General features: G+C 58.3%; 3 protein-coding genes and 1 long non-coding RNA gene across 8 annotated transcripts; 1 reads left to right on the top strand and 3 right to left on the bottom strand.

The window, feature by feature from the left end:
* Positions 1-800: 800 nt before the first annotated feature.
* POLR3K (RNA polymerase III subunit K) lies at positions 801-4,062 on the bottom strand. Its single transcript, XM_027118076.1, has 3 exons — positions 3,879-4,062; positions 2,733-2,820; positions 801-1,533 (listed from the first exon to the last, which is right to left on the bottom strand). Exons 1-3 carry the CDS (start codon positions 3,987-3,989, stop codon positions 1,406-1,408), a joined length of 327 nt encoding a protein of 108 aa, XP_026973877.1. The 5' UTR covers positions 3,990-4,062; the 3' UTR covers positions 801-1,405.
* Positions 4,063-4,260: 198 nt separating this feature from the next.
* SNRNP25 (small nuclear ribonucleoprotein U11/U12 subunit 25) lies at positions 4,261-7,055 on the top strand. Its single transcript, XM_027118077.1, has 5 exons — positions 4,261-4,447; positions 5,224-5,314; positions 5,540-5,645; positions 6,259-6,333; positions 6,784-7,055. The coding sequence occupies exons 1-5, from the start codon at positions 4,406-4,408 to the stop codon at positions 6,839-6,841; spliced, it is 372 nt and encodes a 123-aa protein (XP_026973878.1). The 5' UTR covers positions 4,261-4,405; the 3' UTR covers positions 6,842-7,055.
* On the bottom strand, positions 4,644-6,810 carry LOC113626435 (uncharacterized). Its single transcript, XR_003435145.1, has 2 exons — positions 6,691-6,810; positions 4,644-6,606 (listed from the first exon to the last, which is right to left on the bottom strand). It is a non-coding gene; the product is annotated as an uncharacterized LOC113626435 (long non-coding RNA).
* A 146-nt stretch (positions 7,056-7,201) lies between the features above and the next one.
* On the bottom strand, positions 7,202-23,653 carry RHBDF1 (rhomboid 5 homolog 1). Of its 5 annotated transcripts, XM_027118061.1 has the most exons (18): positions 23,447-23,653; positions 14,962-15,102; positions 14,762-14,892; positions 13,603-13,816; positions 12,956-13,165; positions 12,760-12,882; positions 12,530-12,687; positions 11,771-12,028; positions 11,559-11,670; positions 11,372-11,446; positions 11,130-11,291; positions 9,967-10,067; positions 9,743-9,806; positions 9,263-9,357; positions 8,972-9,047; positions 8,799-8,899; positions 8,538-8,691; positions 7,669-8,334 (listed from the first exon to the last, which is right to left on the bottom strand). In XM_027118061.1, exons 2-18 carry the CDS (start codon positions 15,076-15,078, stop codon positions 7,915-7,917), a joined length of 2,571 nt encoding a protein of 856 aa, XP_026973862.1. In that variant the 5' UTR covers positions 15,079-15,102; positions 23,447-23,653; the 3' UTR covers positions 7,669-7,914. The 5 variants fall into 5 exon arrangements, with proteins under 5 accessions (XP_026973864.1, XP_026973865.1, XP_026973862.1 ...); XM_027118060.1 differs by lacking the exon at positions 23,447-23,653 and having other exon boundaries at positions 14,762-15,102; XM_027118063.1 differs by lacking the exons at positions 7,669-8,334; positions 8,799-8,899; positions 23,447-23,653 and adding an exon at positions 7,202-7,266 and having other exon boundaries at positions 14,762-15,102.
* Between the last annotated feature and the right edge of the window lie 50 nt (positions 23,654-23,703).

Here is a 23,703-nt window from a genome sequence, read left to right as displayed (position 1 = left end):
ATTGTAGGATTATATTTTGAATTTCCTTATAAGACTTTGTTTTCCTAGATTTTGACTCTTGACCCACAAAACCCAAAATACTTACTATCTGGCTCTTTACAGGAAAAGTTGTAAACTCCTGAAATAGACTATTAGTATCTCCATTTTACACAGGAGGAAACGAACTTGACAGGCAGGCAGGCTGACTTCAGAGGGCACGACCTTCGCCACTGATCCACGCTGCCTCCAACAACAAAAACGAGAACAGGCATCTGAGGAAACGTAACTAACTAATGGCACAGAAAGAAGACACTGAAGATAACAGCCACAGGATAAAACCACATTTGCAAATCCAGCACAAACTGCTCTGAAACAGAAAAAATTGGACACAGTGAGCTCAGGACCTGGTCAACCATCACGTGACCCATACAGATTAACAGTTTCTTGGAAAGATAACAAGTTTCAAAAAAGTAAAAATCTGTATCAGAGGCATAAATTTAAGTCCCATTATTTCATAAGTGAGACTTCATTATGAAGAGAATAGATACAGGGAACTACATTCAATATCCTGTAATAAACCATAATGAAAAATAATGTGAAAAAGAATACATGTACACATAACTGAATCACTTTGCTGTACACCAGAAATTAACACAGCGTTGTAAGTCAACTATACTTCAATAAACTAAAAAAAGAGAGAGATCTGAAAAAGCAATTAAGTCTGAGCAAGAAACCAATCCATCAATAACCAAGATCCTGTCCCCTGCTAGCCCAGGGTGTCCTTTTTCTCTTTAGAGTAGAAAGATAGACACAGAAAGTATAGTGTAAAAAAAAATACTACCTATTAAGTTTATTGCAATCATAGGAAAAAAGAATATAAATCATAAAGAAATAGAAATCCATGTTACTCACAATTTTGTAACTAGTTTGGCCCTAAGTATAGTAGTCAGTTTTGGAATCCTGTTTTGGGGTTTGATGTCTACTTCTTCAGGCATTTAAAACACTGAGAAGGTGATATTAGAATTTTAACTTTAATTAAATTTTCAGAATAAATTTTGATTAAATAAGTTTGCAATTAACAGTTTAAATACTGAGGGACATCTAATGTACTAAACTACTAAGTTTTACTTTATTAGTCGTGCAAACAACGTAAATGTTTAAGAGTGTTGGCTGATGGTGAGAGAATGTCAACTGCCCAATAAATGTAAAAGATGCAGAACAGGACCTTAAAGTTATGGATACTCCTCTCCACACACACAGTCTCCTGGACATTAATGAGTTAATCCACTGACTGGGAGATGGGCTACGTTTCCTCAGCCCCTGGCCAGCCACCCTAAAAGGGTTAGCTTTCCGCCACACTCGCAGCTGGGAATCCACCCTGGGGAATACGGTAAGCAGACGCTGACACAGCTGGGCCAGCCTGGCCCTAGTCCCGCCAGCGATGTCCACACTGAGCATTGCAGCACTTGTAGAAGGTGGTCATGGGCTCGTCTGCAGAGCGGGTCTGAAGCTGCATGAAATAGGCACGAGGGTGTTCGCACTTGGGACACGGCTCTGGCAATGAGAAAAACAAACAAGTGACCCACGTTTACTTAAAAAAGTGATGCTTGTGACCAACACACTTGTTAGAAGTAGGTGTTACGTGAAAGACAGCTCATCTGGAATCCCTTGCCCAGGGTGCCCTGCACCAAGATTTAAGGTTACCAACAGCGTTATCATTCCCACTGCGCTCTCACACTGAGGGAATGAGACCTGTGATCTTGGAAACAGTTCTCCTTTCCCTGGGTCCCTTTTCTTCAACTCTGGCTGAAGACTGGCTAGAAACACCATGTGAAAGGTGACACGGCTGCCGTGTGCATTACAGGGTCCATGCCCTGCAAATTCCCCTAAAAAGTGCATCTCCACCACCTGGTAATGGACAGGCCCTCTCATCTTCCCAAAGGAAATCCCAACGCACGACCAATCCACTTCCCCTTGAATTTAGGGATCCATCTCGGCAGAAGTTGTCCAGGCTGTTCTTATCAAGATCTCAACATACATCCCACGCCTTTTCAAAGTGTCCCAAGGCACGTATTTACTTTCACTGAGATTTCAATTTGAGAACCTTGCTTTTGATGGAAATGCCTTCAAACACTCTCAAACACCATTTTGGTAAGTAATTCATCTCCTAATGACAAATTCTGCCAGTGCTGGATTTTTAACATAGCAGATCTGGATGTTCCCTGGGGGAAAAATACAGCAGTGATCATGCGCTAGCTCTTCCTCCTCTCAATACAGGTAATGTCTAGGGCTCTCCTTCCTTCTTTGGTCACATCTAATCTCTATCAGAAATGAATCAAAACTTGGAATAAGTATTTATTTTACTGAATGTTTAGTGCAGTTTAATACTCTGTATCATTAACTTTTAGAAATCTGTATTAGAACAAAATCCTTAAACTGTTTTTTTATTACTCCAATCACATCTGCTAAGTGCCTGCTATATGCCAAACGCTCATTGGTGCTCTTACAATCTATGACTATGGATTAGCCCAGACAAATCAAGGACACCCTGAGACTCTTAAGTCAGGTCTGAAGGACTCCAAAGCTTGTGCCAATATTGTTTGCCTAATAAATACATTATTAGAGAAGAAAACACTTTCTAGTTTTAGAAGCCCACTTCACACAAGTACATCACAGACTCTGCCGCAGAGTGGCACAGCCAGCAGCCTCATCCTTACCCACAGCTCTGGAACAGAAAAGGTTTTCCCTCTCACCTGCAGTAGAGTCAACATTCTCCCAGGCAGCTGCTCCACCGAGCACATCATCAACTTCTTTCAGCTTTGGATACTTCCGATTTGTTACCTAATAAACAACAGCAGGTCTTCAGACTCTACAAGTAAGTGAACGGTACAAACCTGGGTCACCAAACCATACCTGTCCTCAAGTGTCTCCCCAGCCTTCGCTTCCTTCCTTCAACACAAGACTGGAGGAATACTAAATGAAAGCAGAGTTCCTGCTGTCACAGAGCAGGATGCTCCGTCAGAATTTAGAGGATCCGCAATTGGGATGTCCCCAAAAGAAGTGAGAAGATCTCTGCAAGGATTGGATGAAGCAACAGAGCAGGAGGAAAAAAATGGCTTAGGTGTGACCCTCTTCTTTTCCCACACCTCTAAGATACTTGGTAATCCAAGATAAGAGAACCAAATACAACTGAAGCCAAAAAGGAGTCCAGCCACTCTCCCCAGGCAGAGAGTTTTCTGTTTTCCAAGTTTTACCAGACGTCCTTGAAATGTCACCTTTTGCATAGTTTCAGACTCTAAACTCCCACAACACAGCTATACGGTGGAATAGTATACAAACATTAAGAATGAGGTAGTACCAACGTGCTCTACTTCTAAAAATTAAAGGTGTTCTAAAAAGAAAAGATGCACTACCGAGGGAGAGTAATAAAGTGTGCATCACTCACGTAATGAACATCCAATACATTCCAGTTGTTCAGACTAGAACATAAGAGGGAACAAGACTGAAAAATCCCTGCCCTCCTACAGCTTATGCCCTAGTATTAATAAACAAAGCGCATAAGTAAATTGCAAGGCGTATTGGAAGGCAAATGAGTCTTACGGAAAAAATAAAATTAGGGGAAGGAGCATAAAATTTAGAAAGAGGCTGCAATTTTAAATAATCCTTTAAGCAAAGACACGAGCAACGACTGACATGGGTACCTAGGGGAGAAGAGCGACCCAGGCGGAAAAGTCGTGCACAGGCTACAGGAGTAGTGCCCGTGCCGGGCGGGAGCGCCTCGGAGAGGCTGGCGTTGCGGGCAGAGGGCCCGCTGGACGCGAAATCTGCGCAGAGGATGGGCGGGGAAGGTTAGGGTCGGCCTCCGCGCTGTGCGCGCCGCGCGGCCGGCCGGGGCCCACCTTGCGGGTGACGTTGTGCACATAGGGGCAGGTGTTGCAGGCGAAGCGGTGGCAGCGCTGCCCCTCCTCCACGATCAGCCCATTCCCGCAGCCCGGGCAGAAAAGCAGCATCGCGGCGACTAGCCCGGTTCTCCCGGCAGCTCTCGCGACCGTTCGGCGCCGGCGCGCCGACGCTCCGACGCTCCGAACTCCCATTGGTCCCGGCAGCCTCCCCGCCCCAACCAGCCCACCAATAGTCACGCCGACTTCGCGCTCCCAGGGAGCACTGCGGCGGGCCGACTCCCAGTAACTCACTTCTCATTGGTCCTCGAGGTAGCCCCGCCCCTCAACGCCCCGAGGGAGCGTCTGCGGCGGCGGTCCCCGCGCATGCGTGCCGCACCACGGTCGCGCGGCCGCTCCGCGGGAGGCTAGGCAGCCTGGAGGAGGCGGGGGCCGCGGCGCGGCGGGAGCCGCAGGAAGACGAGGAGGACGAGGAGGAGGCGCTGCCGCACTCCGAGGCGGTGGACGTGTTCCAGGAGGGTCTGGCCATGGTGGTGCAGGACCCGCTGCTCTGCGACCTTCCGATCCAGGTGCGCACGGGCCGGGGGCCGTCGGGGCGCGGACGGACCCCGGAGTGTCGATGGGGGCTGCGGCCAGAGGCCTTGGGATGGCGTCTCCGGGCGTAAACGAGGGTCTAGGCTCCGGCCCGGCCTGGGGGCGAGCGAGGCTCTGACCTCTGGCGCGGAATTTAAAGGGGCGCCAAAAACCCCCACTAGTTAACACACATGACTTTTCATCCGTGTTTTTAAAACGCAAAGTTGGTTTATAAAAGCCTACGGCAAACAAAATAATATTTTCAAATAAAAGATCACTGTTACCGGTTTTTCCTTTCTCCTCAATCTTCAGTGAGTTTTGGCACTCATGTTTTAAAGTCCTTGTTATTTTGCCCATCGTGGAATTTTTAAATTAACTTCTGTTGCGTTAACGGTTGTATTGACATGTTCATCTTTTACCGTTTTTTGGTGCCCCAGCCTTGCCTGAGGCCCTGGATCCTGATGATCGGGGGCTCTCAGGCCGGAAGGTGGGGCCCAGTGTTCCTCCTCCCACCCAGCACCTGGCCCGGAGGAGCCAGGGGCTGTTCCTCAAGGCGATTCATTCTCCTTGCCCATTTCTCCCGAGCGTCCATCCACTTCATAGAAAACGTGGATAAGACATGAGATTAAAGTGCTGAAAAACCGGGAAATCCTAACATATATGCAAGAACCTCCCAAAAATGTGGCACCACTTTTTGAAGACTGTCAGCTGTTTTTCTTTGTTGTTTGGGGTGGTGAAGAGAGCTCCCACCTCCAGCCTTGGTCTTTTCTAGGTTACTTTGGAAGAGGTCAATTCCCAAATAGCACTAGAATACGGCCAAGCAATGACAGTCCGAGTGTGCAAGATGGATGGAGAAGTTATGCGTAAGTGCTGCCCTCCCCCTCAGGCCGTGCAGTCTGAACCTTCACGGGAGAAGATGTTAGCAGGGCTGGTCAGTGGAAACTCAGGGCCGTGCCCAGGGTTGTTGGGGCAGCTACAAGCTCCCCCTGCCCAGCCTTGAGCCTCAGGAAGAAGCTTCTGGGTTCCTCTCCTGCCATCTGAGGCTGTGGCTGTGGATTCCCACCACGGATCTTCTCCCATCTGTGCAGCTGTGGTTGTAGTCCAGAACGCCACAGTCCTGGACCTGAAGAAGGCCATCCAGAGATACCTGCAGCTCAGGCAGGAGCGCGAAGGGGGCATTCAGCACATCAGCTGGTGAGTGCAGCCACAGCTCCTCCTTGCAGCCCTTCCTAGGAGCTGGACTTCACAGGACCTCTTGCTGGACATGAGCCTTTTCATCACCTGGGCTCTGCTCCAGAGTGTGGCCTGGAGCAACGAGCTCCCTGTCCCAAGCCTCGGCCAGGGCAGGTGCTTCTGTGCCACGAGCCCTGCCTCAGCTGTTCTTCACTGACATCACCCCACCCAGGCAGCTGGGTATCTTCACGTGAGGACACCTTAGGGCACTTGCGGTGTGCCTGGAGGTGGTTTCCCTGGTTACAGATGGTGCAGCTGCCAGCTCCTCGCCTGGGTGCTCTCAGCTCTGTCTCCTTCTGGATCAAGTGTCCGGTTAACTGTGTCTTGGTACAGCCACCCGTTTCATTAGCAACGTGGGTTTGGCCCCCAGCCACCCCATGCATCCCTTTGAGAGCAGTGCGTCCTTGAACCTGCCTCAGGCCTGGTACACACAAGGTACAGGGAAAGAGCCCAAGGAGGAGGCTGGTGGCCTCAGGCCCCGCAGAGCTGAGCGCCTTGAGCCCTCCTCAGGCACAGTTGCATCCCAGCTGCCCTGCTCACCCTGCTCGTGGTTGACTGAATTCCCATCTTGCAGGTCCTATGTGTGGAGGACGTACCACCTGACCTCTGCAGGAGAGAAGCTCGCAGAGGACCAGAGGAAGCTCCGAGAGTAAGTTCAGGCTATGCCTTGAGCTGCAGGAAAGTATCTGGTCTGTGGCCCTCTGATTCCCCATGCCCTGCCATTCGGCTGGGGTCCTCTCCAGAGGCTCGTAAGGGAAGGAGGGATCTTAAATCAGTTCCTGGGGAATGTGTGAGACCAGGAGAGTCCCTGTTTGGACTGAGGCCCTCCTGCAAGGAGCTCCCTGGAGGCCTCCCTGCCAGGACGGGACACAGAGAAGCAGTGGAAGGGGCCCTGCGGCTCCTCTCCAGCAGCGGTTCAGGGCTGCACAGAACCAGGAGGAGAGAATTAAGAGTGTGCATGGCCCTTGCCACCTGCTCACCTTCCCGGACACCATGCTCTTCCCACCTGGTCTCTGTTATCCCGCACAAGCCTCAGGTGAGGAGTCACAAACGTGCCCTTCTGTAGATTGGACGCTCTGTGCTTTTACTTCTCTTTCAGTTATGGCATCCGGAATCGGGATGAGGTGTCCTTCATCAAAAAGCTGAGACAAAAGTGAATCTCCAGACATGGAAAACCCTCTGTGCTGGTGGCCGAGCTTTTCCCCGAGAGGAGGAAGCCTTGGCCACTGTGCCATCTTCCCAGAAGAGTGTTGAGATAGCCTCACCCCAGCTGGACCCACCTGGACTCTCAGCGTGAACCCCGATCCCATGGCGGATCCCACAGGGCTGTGGGCCTGACCCTGTATACAGAATAAACCTATTTGCTTCTGAGTTTGGAAAGTCAAGCCACTGTACGGGGGCAGGCGGGACTGGCGCTGCCCCTCACAGTGAGGAGGCAAGGGCAGAGAACGTGCAGGCACGTCACATGGTCTGAATGCTGCACCTGAGCCCTTGGCCACCCCATTCCCCAAGCCATACACACCTGTCCCTGTAATCTCTGCAGCGAGGAGAAGGTGAAAGCTGAGCGGCTGGCTCTCTGTTTCTGCTTGTGGGGAAACAAAGGCCTGTGTCTGAGCCCAGCCATGGACAGGGCCTCCAGCTTCAGCCTAAGGGCTCACCTACAGCAGTGCCTTCACCAGCTCCTGGAAAGGGTGGTGGCTCGGGGCTGGAATTGGAGCTGCCAGCTGGGCAGGGAGGGCTGGGGTGGGGCACCTCTCAGTGTGGATGGGGAAGTGTGACTGCATTCATAGGTCCTTGTCCCTTTGTCGCCTACCAGTCCTTCTATAGAACGGGGACAGGGTGTGTGCACTTGGCTGAGGACTTCCCTGGGAGGCGTACGTGACACTGAGTTCCCTGTTCTGGGGACTTGCGAGTGGGAGGCCTGGGCACTGAAGGACCTCCCTCCACAGCCTCCAGCCAGAACCCGGAAAGGAGGAGGCAGCTCTGGTCAAGTTAGTGGCAGCTAAAACGCTCCCGGTCCATTTATTGGCCACATGAGGTGGTCGTCGAGAGGCTAGTTAGAAGGTAATCTCGGGAACTACTGTGATAAATGCCCGGAAGTACAAGGGGTTCAACAGCAGTGAACACGGCACAAGGGGTCTGTGCAAGGGGAGCAGGGCTCGCAGGCAGAGTCCCAAGCCTGAGGCCTGGCCCCGGCCCACAGGGCACACGGCCCCAGCACCCCACCAGCTCAGTGGAGCTGAGCGTCCAGCTCGTACTTCTCACAGAACTTGTCAGTGAAGGGGATGCAGGTGAGGAACTCGCACCACTCACAGCGCACAGGGTAGAAGTAGAAGAGGACCACCAGGCCGGCCAGGAGGCCCAGGAAGACCACCTGAAAGATGATGATCTGACAGCGCTTGCGGTACAGGTCAAACTTGCCAAAGCTGATGTAGGGCAAGAAGGCAAAGGAGAGGAAGAGGCCGCTGACGAAGCCCGAGATGTGGGCGAAGTTGTCGATCCAGGGCAGCAGCCCGAAGGTGAACAGGAAGAGCACCACAGCCAGCAGCTTGAAGAAGGCACGCCAGGGCCGCGCCAGGACCTGCCAGCTCTGGAAGAGCTCCACGAAGAGGCAGGCCAGGATGCCGAACTGCGAGCCGGCGGGGCCCACCTGGGGGCATGTGGGTGCCTGTGAGCCGGTGGGCCTGAGTGGGTCACCCCGTCCCGCCTCCCTCCGCCCAGAGTGTATCGGGACAGGAGCCAAGTGGAGCTGCTCCCAGGCGGGGCACTGTAGGAACTCGACTCTGTGGTGGAACCAGTTCATGCTGGGCAGCAGGTGCACGTAGGAGGGCCCCACCCTGGGGGCAGCCTTACCTCTGCCCGGTATGGCAGGAAAATGGCACTGGCCAGGTTACCAGTGATGCCACTCAGCAGGTAGATGATGGCTATGCGGTGCCAGCCTGCCAGCTTCTCCAGGTCCCGCAGGACAGTCATCTGGAAGCAGACAGACACCAGGCAGTGCAGGATCCTGTGGGGAGGGGGGGCATTCAGCGGGGAAGGCTCACCAGCTACTCCTGGGGTCCCTGGGACCACCCACTCCACCCAACCCCACTCAGCCCACATGGTGTCACTTGCCCAGCGTGCAAGAATAGGGACAGCCACAGGCGGTAGAACTGGTCGGGCACCTCGGGGTTGAGGAAGGGCAACAGCCCACACACGTCGTCCATGCAGTGCACCTGTGCAGAGTGGCCTGTCAGCACCCGCCGTGGCTGCGGGGACGGGGAGGGACCCTCACCCCGGAGGCCTACCTGAGAGCAGAGTGTGGCCTCCTCGTGGAAGTAGCCCCTCATGAAGTCACAATACTCCCGGGAGGTGATCTCACACCTGGAAGGTCAGGCCAGGGTTGGGAGGGCTTCCAGGCCCAGGTTTCAGCCCCACTTGCCCACCTTTGTTGGCCCTGGATAGGCCTAGCCCTTTCCTCACCCCATGCCCCTTGGTATCTTGAGTTATTTTGGGACTGGGGAGGGGAAGAGGGCACAGCCCCAGGGCAACACTTTGTGCCCAGGACCAGCTGCACATGCCCACACAGGCAGCCCTACCTGCCCTTGGTGCCAATGCAGCAGGGCCGGCCCGTGATGACACAGTCCATGTGCGGGTGGTTGGTGTAGTTCCCAGCGCTGTTTTTGGTGCAGATCTGTGTCACAAACGGGGGTGAGTTGGGTCAGGGTCTCCCCTAATCTTGGGCCCCACGCTATGCTTGGTTGGGGCAAAGATGGACAGGCTCCTAGGATGGGAAATAGGCTTCCTTTGACTTCAGGCAGGTACTACACCCTAAGCCTCAGTTTGACTATCTGTCAAATTGGAATAATGTCATTTGACCTCCCAAGGCTCCACATGGTTCTGCTCAGAGAGGTAGGCTGTGGTGGATGGACAGGCTGGCTAACAGCCAGGGCAAAGCATCTGGAAGCACAGGGTGGTCCCCCAACGGGGACCTCTGTGGCATCACTGATGGATGAGGTGTGGATTCCTCCCCCATACGATAAGGGTGACTCCCAAACAACCCCTCCACCCCGGCTCACCGGCCACTTGGTGATGTCATCTGGCCACTCATGGGGGTCCTCGGAGGAAGGCTCATCACACACCCTGCACGAGCCCAGGAAGTGGTCAGTCCTTGCTTTGTGCCCTTGGCTTAGCCCCCTCCTGCCCAACTGGACAACAAGGAGAGCCATTGTACCTCTCTCCACCCGCACTCCCAAGGGAGACGTGGACAAAGGAAAGTAAGGGAGGGGCCGGCAGGACTGACCTGGGGTCCTGGTGGCAGACAGAGCCAAAGTGCCTCTTGTGGCCAGCAAGGTCTGGGGCGCTGGGATGGAAGGGCCACTTCACCCACACTGCCAGCGTGGACTGTGGGAGGACACGGGCTCAGCCCTGGTCAGAGCCCACGTCCCGGTACAGCTCCCAGACGGGAGGAATCAGAAGCACTGATTCTGAGCTCCTCCCTCTGGCTCTACACCCCCACCGCTCTGAACTTAAACTCTGGAAATGGCTCGCGTGTTGGGAGATGGTTATAAGGAATTCAACAGCATAGTTCCTATTAGCTTAAAAATAGAAACCACCAGTGTCCAGAATCAGAGAACTGGTACAAACTACGGCACCTCCAAATAAGATGATAAAAACCTGGATAAAGTTTTTAAAATTCAGGGACTTCCCTGGTGGTCCAGTGGTAATGAATCTGCCTTCCAATGCAGGGGACACGGGTTCGATCCCTGGTCGGGGAACTGGGATCCCACATGCCGCGGGGCAACTGAGCCCTTGCGCCACAACTACTGAGCTCGTGCTCCTCAGTGAGAGCCCGCGTGCCACAAACTACAGAGCCCACGCATTCTGGAGCCCGCGCACCACAACTGGAGAAGAGAAAAAACCCACATGCCACAACTAGAGAGAAGCCCACTCGCCGCAACAAAGATCCCGCCTGCCGCAAATAAGACCCGATGCAGCCAAAAAAGTATTCAAAAAAAAATTTTTTTTTAATTTAGTGGGAAAAGGCAATACCATTTATAGAAACTTAAGACACGTGCACAAAAAACAAGATGGACACGTGTGGGAAGAGCACACCCAAATTAAGGACACATGCGTAATTCCCTGGCGGTCCAGTGGTTAGGACTTGGCGCTTTCAATGCCGGGCCTGGGTTCGATCCCTGGCCGGGGAACTAGGATCCCACAAGCCTTGCAGCGCGGTCATAAAAAAAAAAAAATTAAGGACACAGGGTCTACAGGGTGAGCGGCATGAGATGGAAGAGGTGCGGGAAAAAAGGAAAATGTGATGCAAGGGGCCTGGCACAGACGGACGGCATAATGTGCTGAGAACTAGGGGTTTAGGATAACCAGCTGGCTCTGAAGTCCCAAGGTAACCACAAACACAAGGTGCAGACAAGGGTGCGAGCTGAGCTGCGGGCAGGCACTCACCGAGCACTCCTCTTCTGAGGTCTGCACGCAGCCAGACCGGTCGTTGCGCACACAGCAGGCCGAATGCTTCTCACGCTCGCGCGCAGCGTGGATGAAACTATGCACCTGCGGATCCTGGCGCATGCAGGGCGAGAACTTGGCACCCAGGTGAATGAGAGCCTCCTGCAGGAAAAAGGATGTGCAGCTGCGGCCGGGCCCTCGACCAGCCCAGGGGCCCCGCCCCCCCCAGGCCCCACCCTCACCGAGCTGGGCCCGATCCAGAAGTTCTCCTGCTGAACGTACTTGACATTCTCATAGACCCCTCGGTTGCGCAGCACCTGGAAGTTTGGGGAGAAAGATCAGACGGAGCTCAGCCGAGCCCTCTCCTCCCAGAATGGGTGGGAGGGAGCCCAGAGCCCAGGGCTCGCCAGGGAAGGCGCTGAGGCTCACCGAGTCTACGGTCTCGTGCTGTGAGAAGCCTACGGGCGCCACGCCATAGATGCAAACGGCTAGAATGGTGACGAGCGAGTGCACGAAGGTGAGCCAGTAGGTGAAGAAGGGCCTGCGGGGCAAAGCGTCAGCAGAGGCGGCATCCCCAACCCGGAGCCTCCACGCCCACCTGGAGCCTTGCCTTCCCGAAGCCGCGTCCCCTCCACGCCTACCTGTGGTCGTCCATGTCCTCAATCTGGCGTTTGACATAGCTGTCGATTCGCTTGCGGTAAGTGCGATTTGTTAGCCGGCCCACCATGCCCAGCCCATACGGCCGCTTCTCCCTGGCGAAGAACTTGCGCACCGGCATCGCGATGCGCTGGCCCCGCCGCTGACCCGCGGCGCTCACCACCTCCTGCCGCAGCCGCACCTTGGGCTGCGGGGCCGCTGCACCGCCCTCCTTCTGCTTGCGCCAGCCACGTTCCAGGGGCCTGGGGGAAGGGGTGCCGTCACTCCCAGCCCCAGACCTCCCACCTGCCGCAGTCCATCCCCGGCGGGACATGGGCGACACTCCGTGTCTGTCTTGCTCCCAACTAGCGGTGAAGACACTGTGTGACAGGCTGATGTCAGCCCACACCTCACCAGTAAAAGCATGATCCCCAGCTGCTCCTGGCATGGCAGGGAGGTGGGTTCGGACCTACATGAGGGTCCCTGGCTAATCTGCGAGTGTTAACTACGTCACCTCCTCCTTCCCCCGAGATTCTCTCCAGCCTGTGGGCTCTGGGACTGAGATCCTCTTCCAGGTGTGGGCAGTCCAGACTCGAATGGTGCCCACCCCTGGGTCTCCCAAACACAGTTGCCAAGCTGGGCTCCCAGTCCACAAGATGACCTCCTCCCAGGGCCCTCTAGGGTCGTGCCTTTGGGGCCAGCTGCTCCTGAGAGCCGCAGGACCTGCCCCCCGGCCCCCTCGGAGCCCGCCAGGAAGCACTCACAACATCAGGTGGCTGCGCTCCAGCTCGCTGCGGTCCAGGGCTCCACCCGTGAGGTCCGCCTGCTCTGGGGCTCTCTCCCAGTCCTTAAGCGCTGCCTCCGATGGGGACTCGAACACCTCATCTGGGTATGTGGACAGCTCCTCGTGGAGGACACCTTCCTGAGCAAACACGCGTGGTCAGTGTGGGAAGCATAGGCACAGGGGTCATGGGTGATGGTGCCAGGCTCTTACCCGGGCAAAGAAGGATGTGTCCAGCTCGTCGGGGAAGTCAGCCGTGTCCTCCTCCAGGAAGCTGGCAGGAGTGAAGCTTCGGCGCTGGACCCGGCGCAGTGTGCCATCCCTAACCGAGCGGCCCTGCCAGCGAGGGGGTGAGGACGCAGCGTGGTACTGGCTCAGCCCCCGCCCCCACCCCGGCCCCTGCACCCACCTTCACCAGCGCAGCGGCTGCCCGGAAGCTCATCTTGGCCACCGACTCGCGCTTGCGCCGCCGCGGGAGCCGGTTGAAACCCGAACGGGAGCTGGAGAAGGAGCAGAGGGAGGCGGCACCCGGCGTGACCGGCGTGTGCGGGGCACTCAGGCCATCGGCGGCATCATCCGCCAAGCGGAAGGCCCGGCCCCGGGCCAGGGGGTCTATGATCTGGAGGAGGGGAGGAGATGCAGGAGTCGGGGGCTGGGTCATAGCCAAGGGGGCTCCTCCCCCACCCGGCCCCGCCATGGAGAACACAGCTGCTGCTCGTCCCGCTCCCCAGAGGCTCCCTGGACAGCTGAGTGGGTACCACCCCACCCCACTGCACCAGAGGGGTCCCGTTCTCCGCCTGTATTTCCTTTACGCTGCTGTTCATCCTGGGATGCTCTCCCACCCAGAGGCTGGCCTGTGGTACAATCCCAGGACTTGTCCTCTCCCCCAAGCACCGCTTCCCAGAGAGTATCTTAGGTGCCTTTACGGGACCATCCGACCACCCGCCCAGACCGTGAGCTCCAAGCAACCTCTGTGCTTAGACTGGCTGTGTCCCCAGCCCCAGCTCAGGGCAGCAGAGTGAGGGAACTGAGGCAGGCAGCAGCGGGAGGGCATACCTTCTGCATGCCCAGCTGGCATGGCCCCACGTACAGAGGAGGGGGCGTCTCAGTGCTGGTCAGCGACACGTTGTCCTGGCTGGGCAGGTCTAGCTCCCGGATGACCTGGGGCTTCAGCTTCCCGTAGCGCTGGCTGCAGTGACGGATGCTCTTGCGCTGCCACTTCTGGGTGCTGTCACTGTCCTTGCTCACTCCAAACCAGTCAGCAGTGCCCCTGCCAGGGGAGGGACTCAGCAAGGGGAGGCCAGCTGTCCCCTCTCCCCAGCAGGGGCCTCAGAGGCACTCCACCTGGGCAGCATGCCCGCCCCAAGCCTCCGGACATTCCAGGGTCTGGGGTCCAGGTGGGCTGGGTCTGATTAAGAGGATAGGTGGGTTTCGGACCTGGCCACCCGCTAAACAATTAGCCAGCTCCAAGCTGCCACCAGCACCAGAGATGGCAGGCCTTGGTGAAATAGGTATTTCACACAGGCCCTCACTCCATCCCTGAGACGGGCATTTGTGGGGAGACACTGAGTCTGGAGACAGAGGTCAGAGTTCAGCCCTTAGCTCAGCCAGAGAAAGCGTGGCCCTGGGCAGCAGCTTGACCTTGGACACCACAGAAGTCAGGCAGGGGGCGCCGCACACCCAGGCAGGCTGCCCATAGTCCTTGGACATGCAAGCAAAAACACTGCCAGCACCTGCCGTCAGGAGCCCCCGGGGAACACCAACCACGCTGGCAGCTCCCGAGAGGTCACAAGCCATGCACACGCCAGCTGACGCCAACACACTCATGCCCTGCCCAAGGTACCTGAGCAGGGACCAAGAGAGAGACGAGCGCTGTGTGAGGGCCCTGCGGGCAGCAGGGGCACCCAACAGGGGCAGAGTGTGGACACGCCCAAAGCGCACCTGTCGGCTGTTCAGGGGGGACCAGAGCATTGGGTGGGGGGGGCGGGTGAGAGAGAGAGGAGAGAGCAAGTTCTGGGGGGAGCAAAGAAAGGCAGTAGGTGACAGCAGTCAGTCCCCAGAGCAGGAGGAGGACAGGGTGATGAGGGGACGGGATGGAGGAGAAAGCCCTTGCCCCACTTCCAGCCCCAGTGCCCGAAGGGGACCCTGTATGCCTGCTTCTGTCCCACCGGCCCAGCCCCCAACCCGCCGCGGAGCAGCCGGGACAGCGAAGTACCTGCGGATGGTCTGTGTGATGGACATCTGGCGCTGCAGCGCCGGCCGCCGGGGCTCCTGGTGGGGTGAGGGGACGCGGGTGGGCTCGGCCGGCATGCTCACACTCCGCAGGAACGCCTGGCGTCTCAGGGGCTGGGCAACGGGGACCCAGTGAGGCGGCTGGATGGGCTGCACCTGCAGCCCCCGCTGGCCAGGGCCTACCTGCAGGAAGCTGGACTCCTCTGCTGCCGGGGGCACCACGGCCGGGATATCCAGCTTCAGCCACGGCGGCTTCTTGCGCTGCAGGCTGCTGGTGCTGTCCCTGCGGGCCTCACCCATGGTTCCAGGCAGAGCTAGGGGGGCCTAGGGGACGTGGTGTGTTATTCAATAACAGCACTGACACGCACTTCCCTGGCATCCCAGTGGTTAGGACTCCACACTTTCACTGCCGGGGGCCCGGGTTCAATCCCTGGTCGGGGAACTAAGATGCTGCAAGCTGCATGGTGCAGCCAAAAAACAGCACTGGCAGATCTCTGAGGGTCCACGGGGCCCAGACACAGGAGGAGGGAGAAGCAGGGACAGCCCAACAGGCGTGGGCACGGCTCCGCTGCCAGAGTCCCAGCATGGGCTCAGCACCCACGCGCTTGGTTCCTGCCTCTGTCGTCCCGAAAGACATGGCTAGGCACACACTAGGTCTTCAAACAACATGCATTCATGTGATGAATAGCTGAGGACCTACTATGAGCCACTCCTAGGTGCTTGGGACATGTTGGTGGAGAAGCAGGGAAACCGAAACAGACAAAATCCCTGCGCTCCTCAAGCTTAGAGTCCAGACAAACAATAAGCTCACATGTAGATACACTGTGCTAAAGGCTGCAACGTGTGACAGGGATAAAACAGCACATTAGGACTTTCCTGGTGGCTCAGTGGTTAAGAATCCGCCTGCCAATGCAGGGGACATGGGTTCGATCCCTGGTCCAGGAAGATCCCACATGCCACAGAGCAACTAAGCCCATGCACCACAACTACTGAGCCTGCGTGCCACAACTACGGAAGCCCGCACACCTAGAGCCCATGCTCCGCAATGAGAGAAGCCACCGCAATGAGAGGCCCGCGCACAACGAAGAGTAGCCCCTACTCTCTGCAACCAGAGACAGCCCGCGTGCAGCAATGAAGACCCAACGCAGCCAAAAATAAGTAAAATTTTTTTAAAAGTTAATTAAAAGATAAAGCAAAAACCAGCACATTACAGTCGTCAGAGGAGCGATGCCTCTCTGTGCAGTGACGTCTGAGCAAAGGCTTTCGAGTTGATCTAGTGAGCAAGGTTAGGTGGCAGGGTGTTCCCCACACTGGGAATGGCCAGTGCAGAGGTATGAATAAGCACGAGGGCAGAGGCAAGCCTAGGGGCTGGCCCGGTCTGTACACGGGGCAAATCTCAAGCCTATTGGACACAGACCTCAGCTTCTTAACCACCATGACAGCTGCTCCAGAGACAGAGGGCTCACTATGCCCATGACAGGGTGCATGGTCCCTCCATCTCTCAGAGGAGGGACCACCTGGCTTCCCAGGGGCCAAGGGCTCCTATAGCCAAGGGACCTCCTGGAAACTACCTGGTGAAAAGGCCGCTGTGACCACAAGGGGGCGCCACAGGCCCAGAAACAGCAGCAAAGCCCCACAGTGCTCCGAGACGCCTTGCTCTATGCCACCTTAAGCATCTGAGACCCCTGTCCCACATTACCTGGGCACAGGGGGAGGGCCCAGGACCCAGAGCAGAGAGGCCAGGGCTTGATTTGGGCCACCCCAGCCTGGCCACGTGACCGGGAGGCAGTGGCCACATAAGCATGGCTCCTTGGCACTTAATTCTTCCTTTACGAAATGGCAGTTTCAGGGCGTATCTGCTTCCCTGGCCCCAGAGAAGGATCACAGGGCCTGGAAACAGGATATCCAAGACTAGAAGGGTTCCTAGAACTACGGGGGCAAGGATAGCAGGGGCGTGGTGGAGACTCCAAAATTCCGCAGCCTCTCAGAGCTCCAGACCCTGAAGATTCCGACCTGCGGGGTCTGTGACCCATCCACTGAGGCCGCTAGAAACAGCTTCTACTTCGGAGCCTCCCTCTCAACTGCCTGGAGAGATACAGAGAAAATACTTTACAAACAGGGAAACTGAGGCCTAGAAAGAGAGGCCTGTCTTGCCCAAGGCCACATATTCAGGCGGCACAACTAAGGACACAGTTGCTACTGGCCCTTTACAGATCAGGGAAGGTCCAGGGGTCCAGAACCCTGCTCAGAGCTACCACCACCCCCAGCTCTCTATGGACCTGGGAACGGCCAAGGATGTTGCTCATCCCGCCCCCCCCCCCCCCCCCCCCCCCCCCCCCGACACAGACGCGGGATGGCACAGAACACTGCTGTGCTGCTCACGAAACACGGAGAGCCCAGGATGCTGCTCCCAGCTCCTAGCGGCCCTCTGCCACCCAGGGGTAGGCCCAGGACAACACTCACAGCTTCTATTGGCCCTATGACAATCGGGGACCGGCCCGGGACCCAGCACACAGGTCCTACTGGCCCTATATTGACTGGAGACCAGGCCAGGATGCAGCTGGCAGCGCCTACTGGCCCTGTACCAAATGGGGCTGAGCCTGAACACTAATCACGGTTCCCACTGGCCCTACCCCAACCAGGAACAGGCCTGGAGGGAGGCAGTCCGGGGATGCCTTCTGACTCTTGGCCCATCCCTCATGTTCCAGGAGTCTTTCCATCACAACATAGCTCCCAGGGCCAAGCCTCTCTCCCCTGCCCTCACCTGCTCTGGTCTCAGGAAAAGGGCTGAGGGCAGCATTTGTTCCCACATCCCTGGGAATCCCTTCCTGGCCCCGCCTACACTGAGCCCCACAAGCTGCGGTCAGATGGAGGGTCCCTGGAGGGGATGGAGGCAGCGTCTGACATGAGGGCATCCTGACTGAGAACTGGGTCCCTCTGGGACCAGCACTCGGCATCCAACGCGCACCACAACCCAGCCCAGCCCTGCACGGCTGTGGCTGACCAGGCCACAGGTCAGCATCCTGGGAGGGCAGCGTCTTCCTTGTCATCCGCCAGCCCTCCCTTCACAGACCAAGGTGATTGTAAGCTCTCCCTGCTGGTAAGGAAATGACTGGGCAGGACAGCTCCAGGTCTCAAGCACTAATGGTGGAACCTCAGACAGTGTTAGGCTTATCGAGAAAGCAGAAGGTGCTGAGAGGCACGTCCAGAACCTGCAGGGCTGGGACAGCACCCTGGGTGCACCCTCTGAGCCACGGCGGGCCGGGCCTGCCAGGTGGAGATCCGGGCGATCGGACTCCTCAGATGGTGCTGTGCCCATGCGGCCTTGTCGGGAAGGGGCCAGACAGGATGGGGACCCCCTTAGCATTTCAGATGGGGGAGGCTATGGTACCTTAAGTCTGCCCCTGCCACCCGACCACCCCATGCCTCACAGAGTTTCATACGCTCCTGGTAAAGCTATTGTGAGGTCTAGAGAGGCCAAGTGTGGACCTGGGATCACTGCTGGTACCCAGCAGGCTGGGTGCCAGGGACGAGCCCTTACAGGAGCGTGCGCACGCCCAGCACCTCCAGGTGACAGAAGGTGGTTCTCCACTCAGGAGTGCCAGGAACCGTTGCCAGCTGACTGGCTCAGCGCCACACACACACTTGCGACCCTCCCTGGCTCCCACTGTGCTCCCACAGCCTCTCCTCACACCTGGCTCTCCCAGTACACGCATTCTGCCCACGTGTTCAAGGATCCCCCGCCTCAGTCAGGCGGCCCCTCCCTGACAGGCCCTGGATTCCCTTGGCACGGTCGGGAGCACACCCACGTGTGTGCGGTCCGGTCCTGTCATGCCGGGTCCACAGTGCCTAGGACAGGGCTGCTCCAGAGCCACTGCTGAATGATCACTGTCATTCCAGAGCACGAGCTAGCAGGGGCCAGTCCCCATGAAGTGGGGTGATGGCAAATTCCCAAAGATGCCCCTTCACTTGGCTCTGGGAGGAGGAGCTACCACATGACCAGTGGGAACAGAAACAGCACAAGCAAGGAGGTGGGAAGCGGGTGGTGAGCACACACAGGAGCCAGATGCCCCCCCGACCCCCGCTGGCCTGGGCCCACCAGACACAGGAGCCGCTCACCTCACGAGGGAGGCACCAGCTCCCTGCCTGGACATACAGACCTCCTGGTGGCCCTCACCCCACCAGATCCCTCCTGTGTCTGGGGCAGAGGCTGGAGGGTGCCCCATAACCCCCACAGCTCCCTGCCCTCAGTGCTATGGGTTCCCGGCCTGACCCACCCCTGTGTGCCCAATCCCCCAGCGCCCCTGCGGCAAGCTGGGCATCAAGTGGGTGGGATTCACAAGCAGGGTCGGGGGTGGCTCCACAGTGGACCCTGAGGGTGTGGGGGAAGGTCGGGTCCAGACCGGACAAAGAGTCTGGGCTGGGAAGGGGCACAGCGCCCCCCCAGAGGAGACAGTGGCTCAGTGTCTGGGTCTCCGCCAGGCGCACAGTGGGCTCTTGTTCCTAGACGGTCCCTGAGGGGGAATCCCAACAGCATCTCTGCTCTGCTGCCCCTCAGTGCAGGGAGAGACCACAGCCCTGGGAGGGCCTGCGTGCCGTCTGAGTCACTCTGGTGACATTCGTGGCTGCCCACCCAGGGCCCAGACCCACCAGGAGACACCCAAACAGGCAACTAGAAGCGCAGTGGGGAGGCTGACGAAGCAAAAGCTAACTCAGAGGACGGAGCTCTGAGCAGCTCAGGAGTGTGGGGTGAGGCTGGAGGGGATGCAGAGGGAGGGCCCGCAGGGTACCGGGACCACCAGGGCTGCTTTAAGCGGGAGCGAGGGGAGGGGGAGCCGCTGCAGCCAGCAGGGTGGAGGGCTGTGGGGCAGCCCTGAGAAGCAGCCATGCCTGCTCTGGGGATGATGGGGGACCCTGGGCAGGGGTCCAGGGGGTCCAGAAGCAGGAGCCAGTGCAGGCAGGCCGGTGTCGGGGAGCCTGGCCTGAGACACTGTGCACTGACCCAGCTCCCCTCTACCACCTGCAACCCTGAGATAGTCTGAATTTTCCCCTCTGAAAATCAGGGGCCACAGCAGTGCTGGGCACACAGTAGGTGCTCGAGAAGCAGCAGCTGAATCAAAAAAAAAACAGGCTGGACCTAAAAGGAATATAATATTGTAAGTCATCTATACTTCAACTAAAAAGAAACAAACAAACGAGCAGGCTGGTGATGCCTGCGGGCTGTGGGGAGCTCCCCAACGAGGGCCTGGGAGCGCGTTCAACCAGAGCACAAGGCGTGGGAGGACCCAGGCCACACCCTTTGGGGAGGCCCAGTTTGGGAAGGTGTGGCCAAGAGGCAGGAGGAGACCGGGAGAAGTTCTGGCCCACCCAGGCCTGGACAGGCTGTGGCCGGGGTTAAGCTGGACCCTCTATTTCTGCACTTAGGCCTGCCCCGCACACTTGAGGGACAACACGGACCAAGGGCAGCTGGAGGTCAAGCAAGCGGCCCGGCCCCAGGACCAGACCCACCAAGCCTGGGGCCTACCCTGCCCAGGGGACCACTGGCCACCCATGTCAGTTGGAGCAGTTGGGCCCACCCCAGGACACCTGCCCAGACGTGTGCCCAGCTCACCTGAGCATGGTCCCAGGATGCACCAGCTCCTCTGACCTCCCCACGTGAACCCTGACCTCTGACCCTCAGTGTCCTGTCTGACCCCTAGTCTGATGCCCAGCCCCAGGTCTCCCTTGGGAGGGGGGAATCACCAGCTGTCTGGCAGCCTAGAATTCAGTCCTCCACTACGTGCTACTATGTGGCAAAGCGAAAGTGAGCTGGCTGCTCTGTGCCTCTTGACCTCACCATCAGTAACCGGCATCTTGTCGGGAATGATCCTGGCCAGGCCCTCACCCCTCCCAGAGACCTCTCCACTTTTCTGTGGAAGATATGAGGTTCAGAAGGGAGCAGGGCAGACCTGACACCTGGCCAATGGCTTGCTGGGTGCCCCGTGCTGTCCCCAGGAGGACACATCGGATCCCTGCCCCACCAAGGCGCCCATCACCAGCTGTCACCCCAGATGATAGGAATGCAGGGATCCAACAACAGAACCACAGGAGGCTCTCTGCACAGGAGGCCCTGAAGGTAACTGCCCTGGGAGGGTGGTGCAGGAAAGGGAGCACTGGCCCTGTGGACTGGGCACTGCCCAAAGCCTCAGCAGACTATGACCCAGAGGGTCACTGGCCACCAGAATTAAAGCCTACGACCCGGCTGGGTCTGGCAGGGTGGACGCACCCTGGGGTCGGGGTGCCCCAGGCTCAGAAAGGTCAGAGAACCCGTCCGTGCCACAGTGGGGTAGGGCAGGGGCTCAGCTATAGCTTCTGGATGGGACAATCTAGGGTCTAGCTGGACCTCGGGAGTTAGGTGCAAGCCTGTCTCAAGCTACACAGTGGAAAGACCCACATCCCAGCAACAGGCCTGGACAGAAGGCAGATGAGCAGCCTAGTCACCAGTCAGAGGCCCCACAAGTGCCCCTGACCAACCCCCACCCCCACACGAGCTCCCGGTGCCCACATACCCTCTGGCTTAGCAACCCTTCTCAGAACACGTCAGCTGCTGGATAGTATCTGTAAGGCCGTGGGAGGGGACACCAAGCCCCTGAAGTCGATTATCGGAGCAGAAATGGCTTCAGTCAGCAGAAGCCTGGCACACCTGCCTCAAACCTGAGTCTGGCTAGCCCCACTGACCTGTCACAACCCCTGCAGGAGTCCTCTGTGTCCATCTTACAGATCAGGAAACTGAGGCTCAGAGAGGCCAGTCACCACCTGTGGTCACCAAGCCTCCAGGGGGGTTCAAAGCCTGGGGCCATGTCTGCCCAGGAGCTGGGGAGGTGGCCACAGCCCCCCAGGGGAGGGGCAGACCATCTGGGCTCCTCAGGCTGGGGAAGGCTAACAGGCCCCTCTGGGCCACCACTCCACCCCACCTCCACCCAGAGCATCTCAGTTCAGGGAGGAAGGAGTCACCCTCAAACACACCTAACCCAGAAAACAGGCAGAAGCTAAGGAATCTGATCCTTGGTCTGAAAGTCGATCCTGTCACAGACACCGATGACATGGAGGGACTGGAGCTGGGGAGGTGCGGGCGGGGGGAGCCCCTCACATCTGGGGAGAGGAGCTACAGGAGGTGCCCTGAGCAGCAGCTTGAGTCCAGAGGCCCTGAGGGTGGGCCCAGGAAGGCAGGCGAGGCCTGGGTGACTCCCTCTGAACCAAGGGCTCCCCTAGAATTGGAGCTCCCAAGGGCAGTGGTTCGCCGGCCGGCCCACTAACGCTGGACGGAGGATGCTGTCACTGCAGTGCTCCAGCTCTGGTGCTCTCAGTCAGCTCCCTGTGCAATGGGCAGAGATTGCTTGGAGGGTTTGGGAAGCAGCCTGGGGCCTGGCACATACCATCCAGGGCCACTCAACTCTTATGCCCCACTAGTAGCCCCTGCTTTTCTCAAGGAAAAGAACCCAGAATAACCCCTGGTTGCAGGGGGCTCAGCCTCAGGGACCCCTTGGGCCCCTGCCATCTGCTGGGTGGCCCAGCTTCCTCCCAGCCTCTGGGTGGGGGCTAAGGGGGCTAGGGCTGGCTCCACAGGGGTGGGGAGAACCCAGCATCTGGCTGGGCCAAACCTGAAAAGCCAGTTTCATCCTTGAATCTTCTCTGCCAGGAAGTCCCCAGGTGGGGGTGGGGGGGCCTTTCCCAGCACAGGGCTAGGGCCTCCAGACGCAGACCTCGCCCACCCAGAGAGACACACAGACGCACCACCCCAAACTGCACACACAGAAGAAGGAACTCTGCTCAGGACCATCTGGCTCCCCTGCCCATTCCCCACCCAGCCCCACAGACATGCCCCCAGCAGGGCAGACAGCCAGGCCCTCCCCCAGTGCCCTGAGCACCTGGGGTCCAGCAATCTCCCCAGCCAAGAGCAGGCCTGCTTTGAGGCACCGTGTGGTGGCCACAGGCTCAGCCCTGGCCTGCTCCTCTTGGCCACTGAGCACAGGGTAGGGAAAGTGCCCGGCAGCGTCCAGTGTTTAGAGCCGGGGAGATTGGGTTGTGAAGCGGAAGGTGGGGTCACTCCCTCCTCGCACCGCCCACCGCCCCCCCCTCCAGTTCCACAGCTACTGCTATTATTGCTGAAATTATTCCCATCCCCAGGGAACACGGCTGGGACAGGGATGATCCGGAGAAGTCCCACCCTCTGAGCTGGAGTTTCGACTTGGAGACACCACCCACTGGTGGTGGCCGGGAAGGAAAGCGTAAGGGGGGGAGGGTACAGCTCAGAGGCGCCTGGGGACACCCCCGGACTCCGAGCCCTCCCGCTCCCGGGACCCTCAGCTGTCGGGCGGGGGATGGAGCCGAGATGTCCGGCCGGGTCAGGCCGCCGGGACGCGCTAATCCGGCCACGGGCTATTTTTGCGGCGCGCCGGGTTAGGAATCCGGGGCTGGGCCGCCTCCTCGGGCGGCTCGGGAAACTCCGGGAAGGAAAGTCCGGCCGCCTCGGGCGGAGAGTCGCCCGAAGCCGGGACGCAGCCAGCCTCCGGCCGCTCCGAGCGGCTTCGGCCGCGGAGGGGTGGGGACGGGCCCCGCGCGCGGAGGACGCAGCCCCGGAACCCATCCGGCCCGCGCCCCGCGCCCCCAGCCCCGCGCGCTCACTCACCGCCGCCGCCGGCACCGGGGCCTCGGGGGTCCTGAGGGCTTCGGGGAGGGGCTGCCGCCGCCGGCCCGAGGGCACCCGCGCCGAGTCCCCGCCCGCTCGCCCGGGAATGCCATGGAGCGAGGGGCGTGCGCGCCGGGGGCGGGCCCGGCCGGAGGGGGCGGCCGCGCTGACTCAAGGCTCAGGAATGCGCGCGGCCCGCCCGGCCCGAGTCACCTCCTCCGGGAGGGCGGCGGGGACACCTGCGGCTGGGGGTCGAA

This window comes from Aethalodelphis obliquidens, unplaced genomic scaffold (assembly GCF_003676395.1).
Source record: "Aethalodelphis obliquidens isolate GAN/ISIS:26980383/991018 unplaced genomic scaffold, ASM367639v1 scaffold18, whole genome shotgun sequence".
NCBI lineage: Eukaryota > Metazoa > Chordata > Mammalia > Artiodactyla > Delphinidae > Aethalodelphis > Aethalodelphis obliquidens.
The sequence above is the reverse complement of the archived record's forward strand: the minus strand, read 5'-3'. Positions and strand labels throughout refer to the sequence as shown.

Excerpts from the sequence above, each read along its gene's own strand:
- POLR3K (XM_027118076.1), bottom strand. The coding sequence starts at position 3,989 with ATGCTGCTTTTCTGCCCGGGCTGCGGGAATGGGCTGATCGTGGAGGAG. Across the intron at positions 2,821-3,878 it reads TGCACAACGTCACCCGCAAG|GTAACAAATCGGAAGTATCC; the intron begins GTGGGCCCCGGC and ends GTTGTTTATTAG. Across the intron at positions 1,534-2,732 it reads GAATGTTGACTCTACTGCAG|AGCCGTGTCCCAAGTGCGAA; the intron begins GTGAGAGGGAAA and ends TCTCATTGCCAG.
- SNRNP25 (XM_027118077.1), top strand. The coding sequence starts at position 4,406 with ATGGTGGTGCAGGACCCGCTGCTCTGCGACCTTCCGATCCAG. Across the intron at positions 5,315-5,539 it reads GATGGATGGAGAAGTTATGC|CTGTGGTTGTAGTCCAGAAC; the intron begins GTAAGTGCTGCC and ends CCATCTGTGCAG. Across the intron at positions 5,646-6,258 it reads GGCATTCAGCACATCAGCTG|GTCCTATGTGTGGAGGACGT; the intron begins GTGAGTGCAGCC and ends CCCATCTTGCAG.
- RHBDF1 (XM_027118060.1), bottom strand. The coding sequence starts at position 15,078 with ATGGGTGAGGCCCGCAGGGACAGCACCAGCAGCCTGCAGCGCAAGAAG. Across the intron at positions 12,883-12,955 it reads CAGCCGCTGCGCTGGTGAAG|GGCCGCTCGGTTAGGGATGG; the intron begins GTGGGTGCAGGG and ends CCTCGCTGGCAG. Across the intron at positions 12,688-12,759 it reads ACACATCCTTCTTTGCCCGG|GAAGGTGTCCTCCACGAGGA; the intron begins GTAAGAGCCTGG and ends GTGTTTGCTCAG.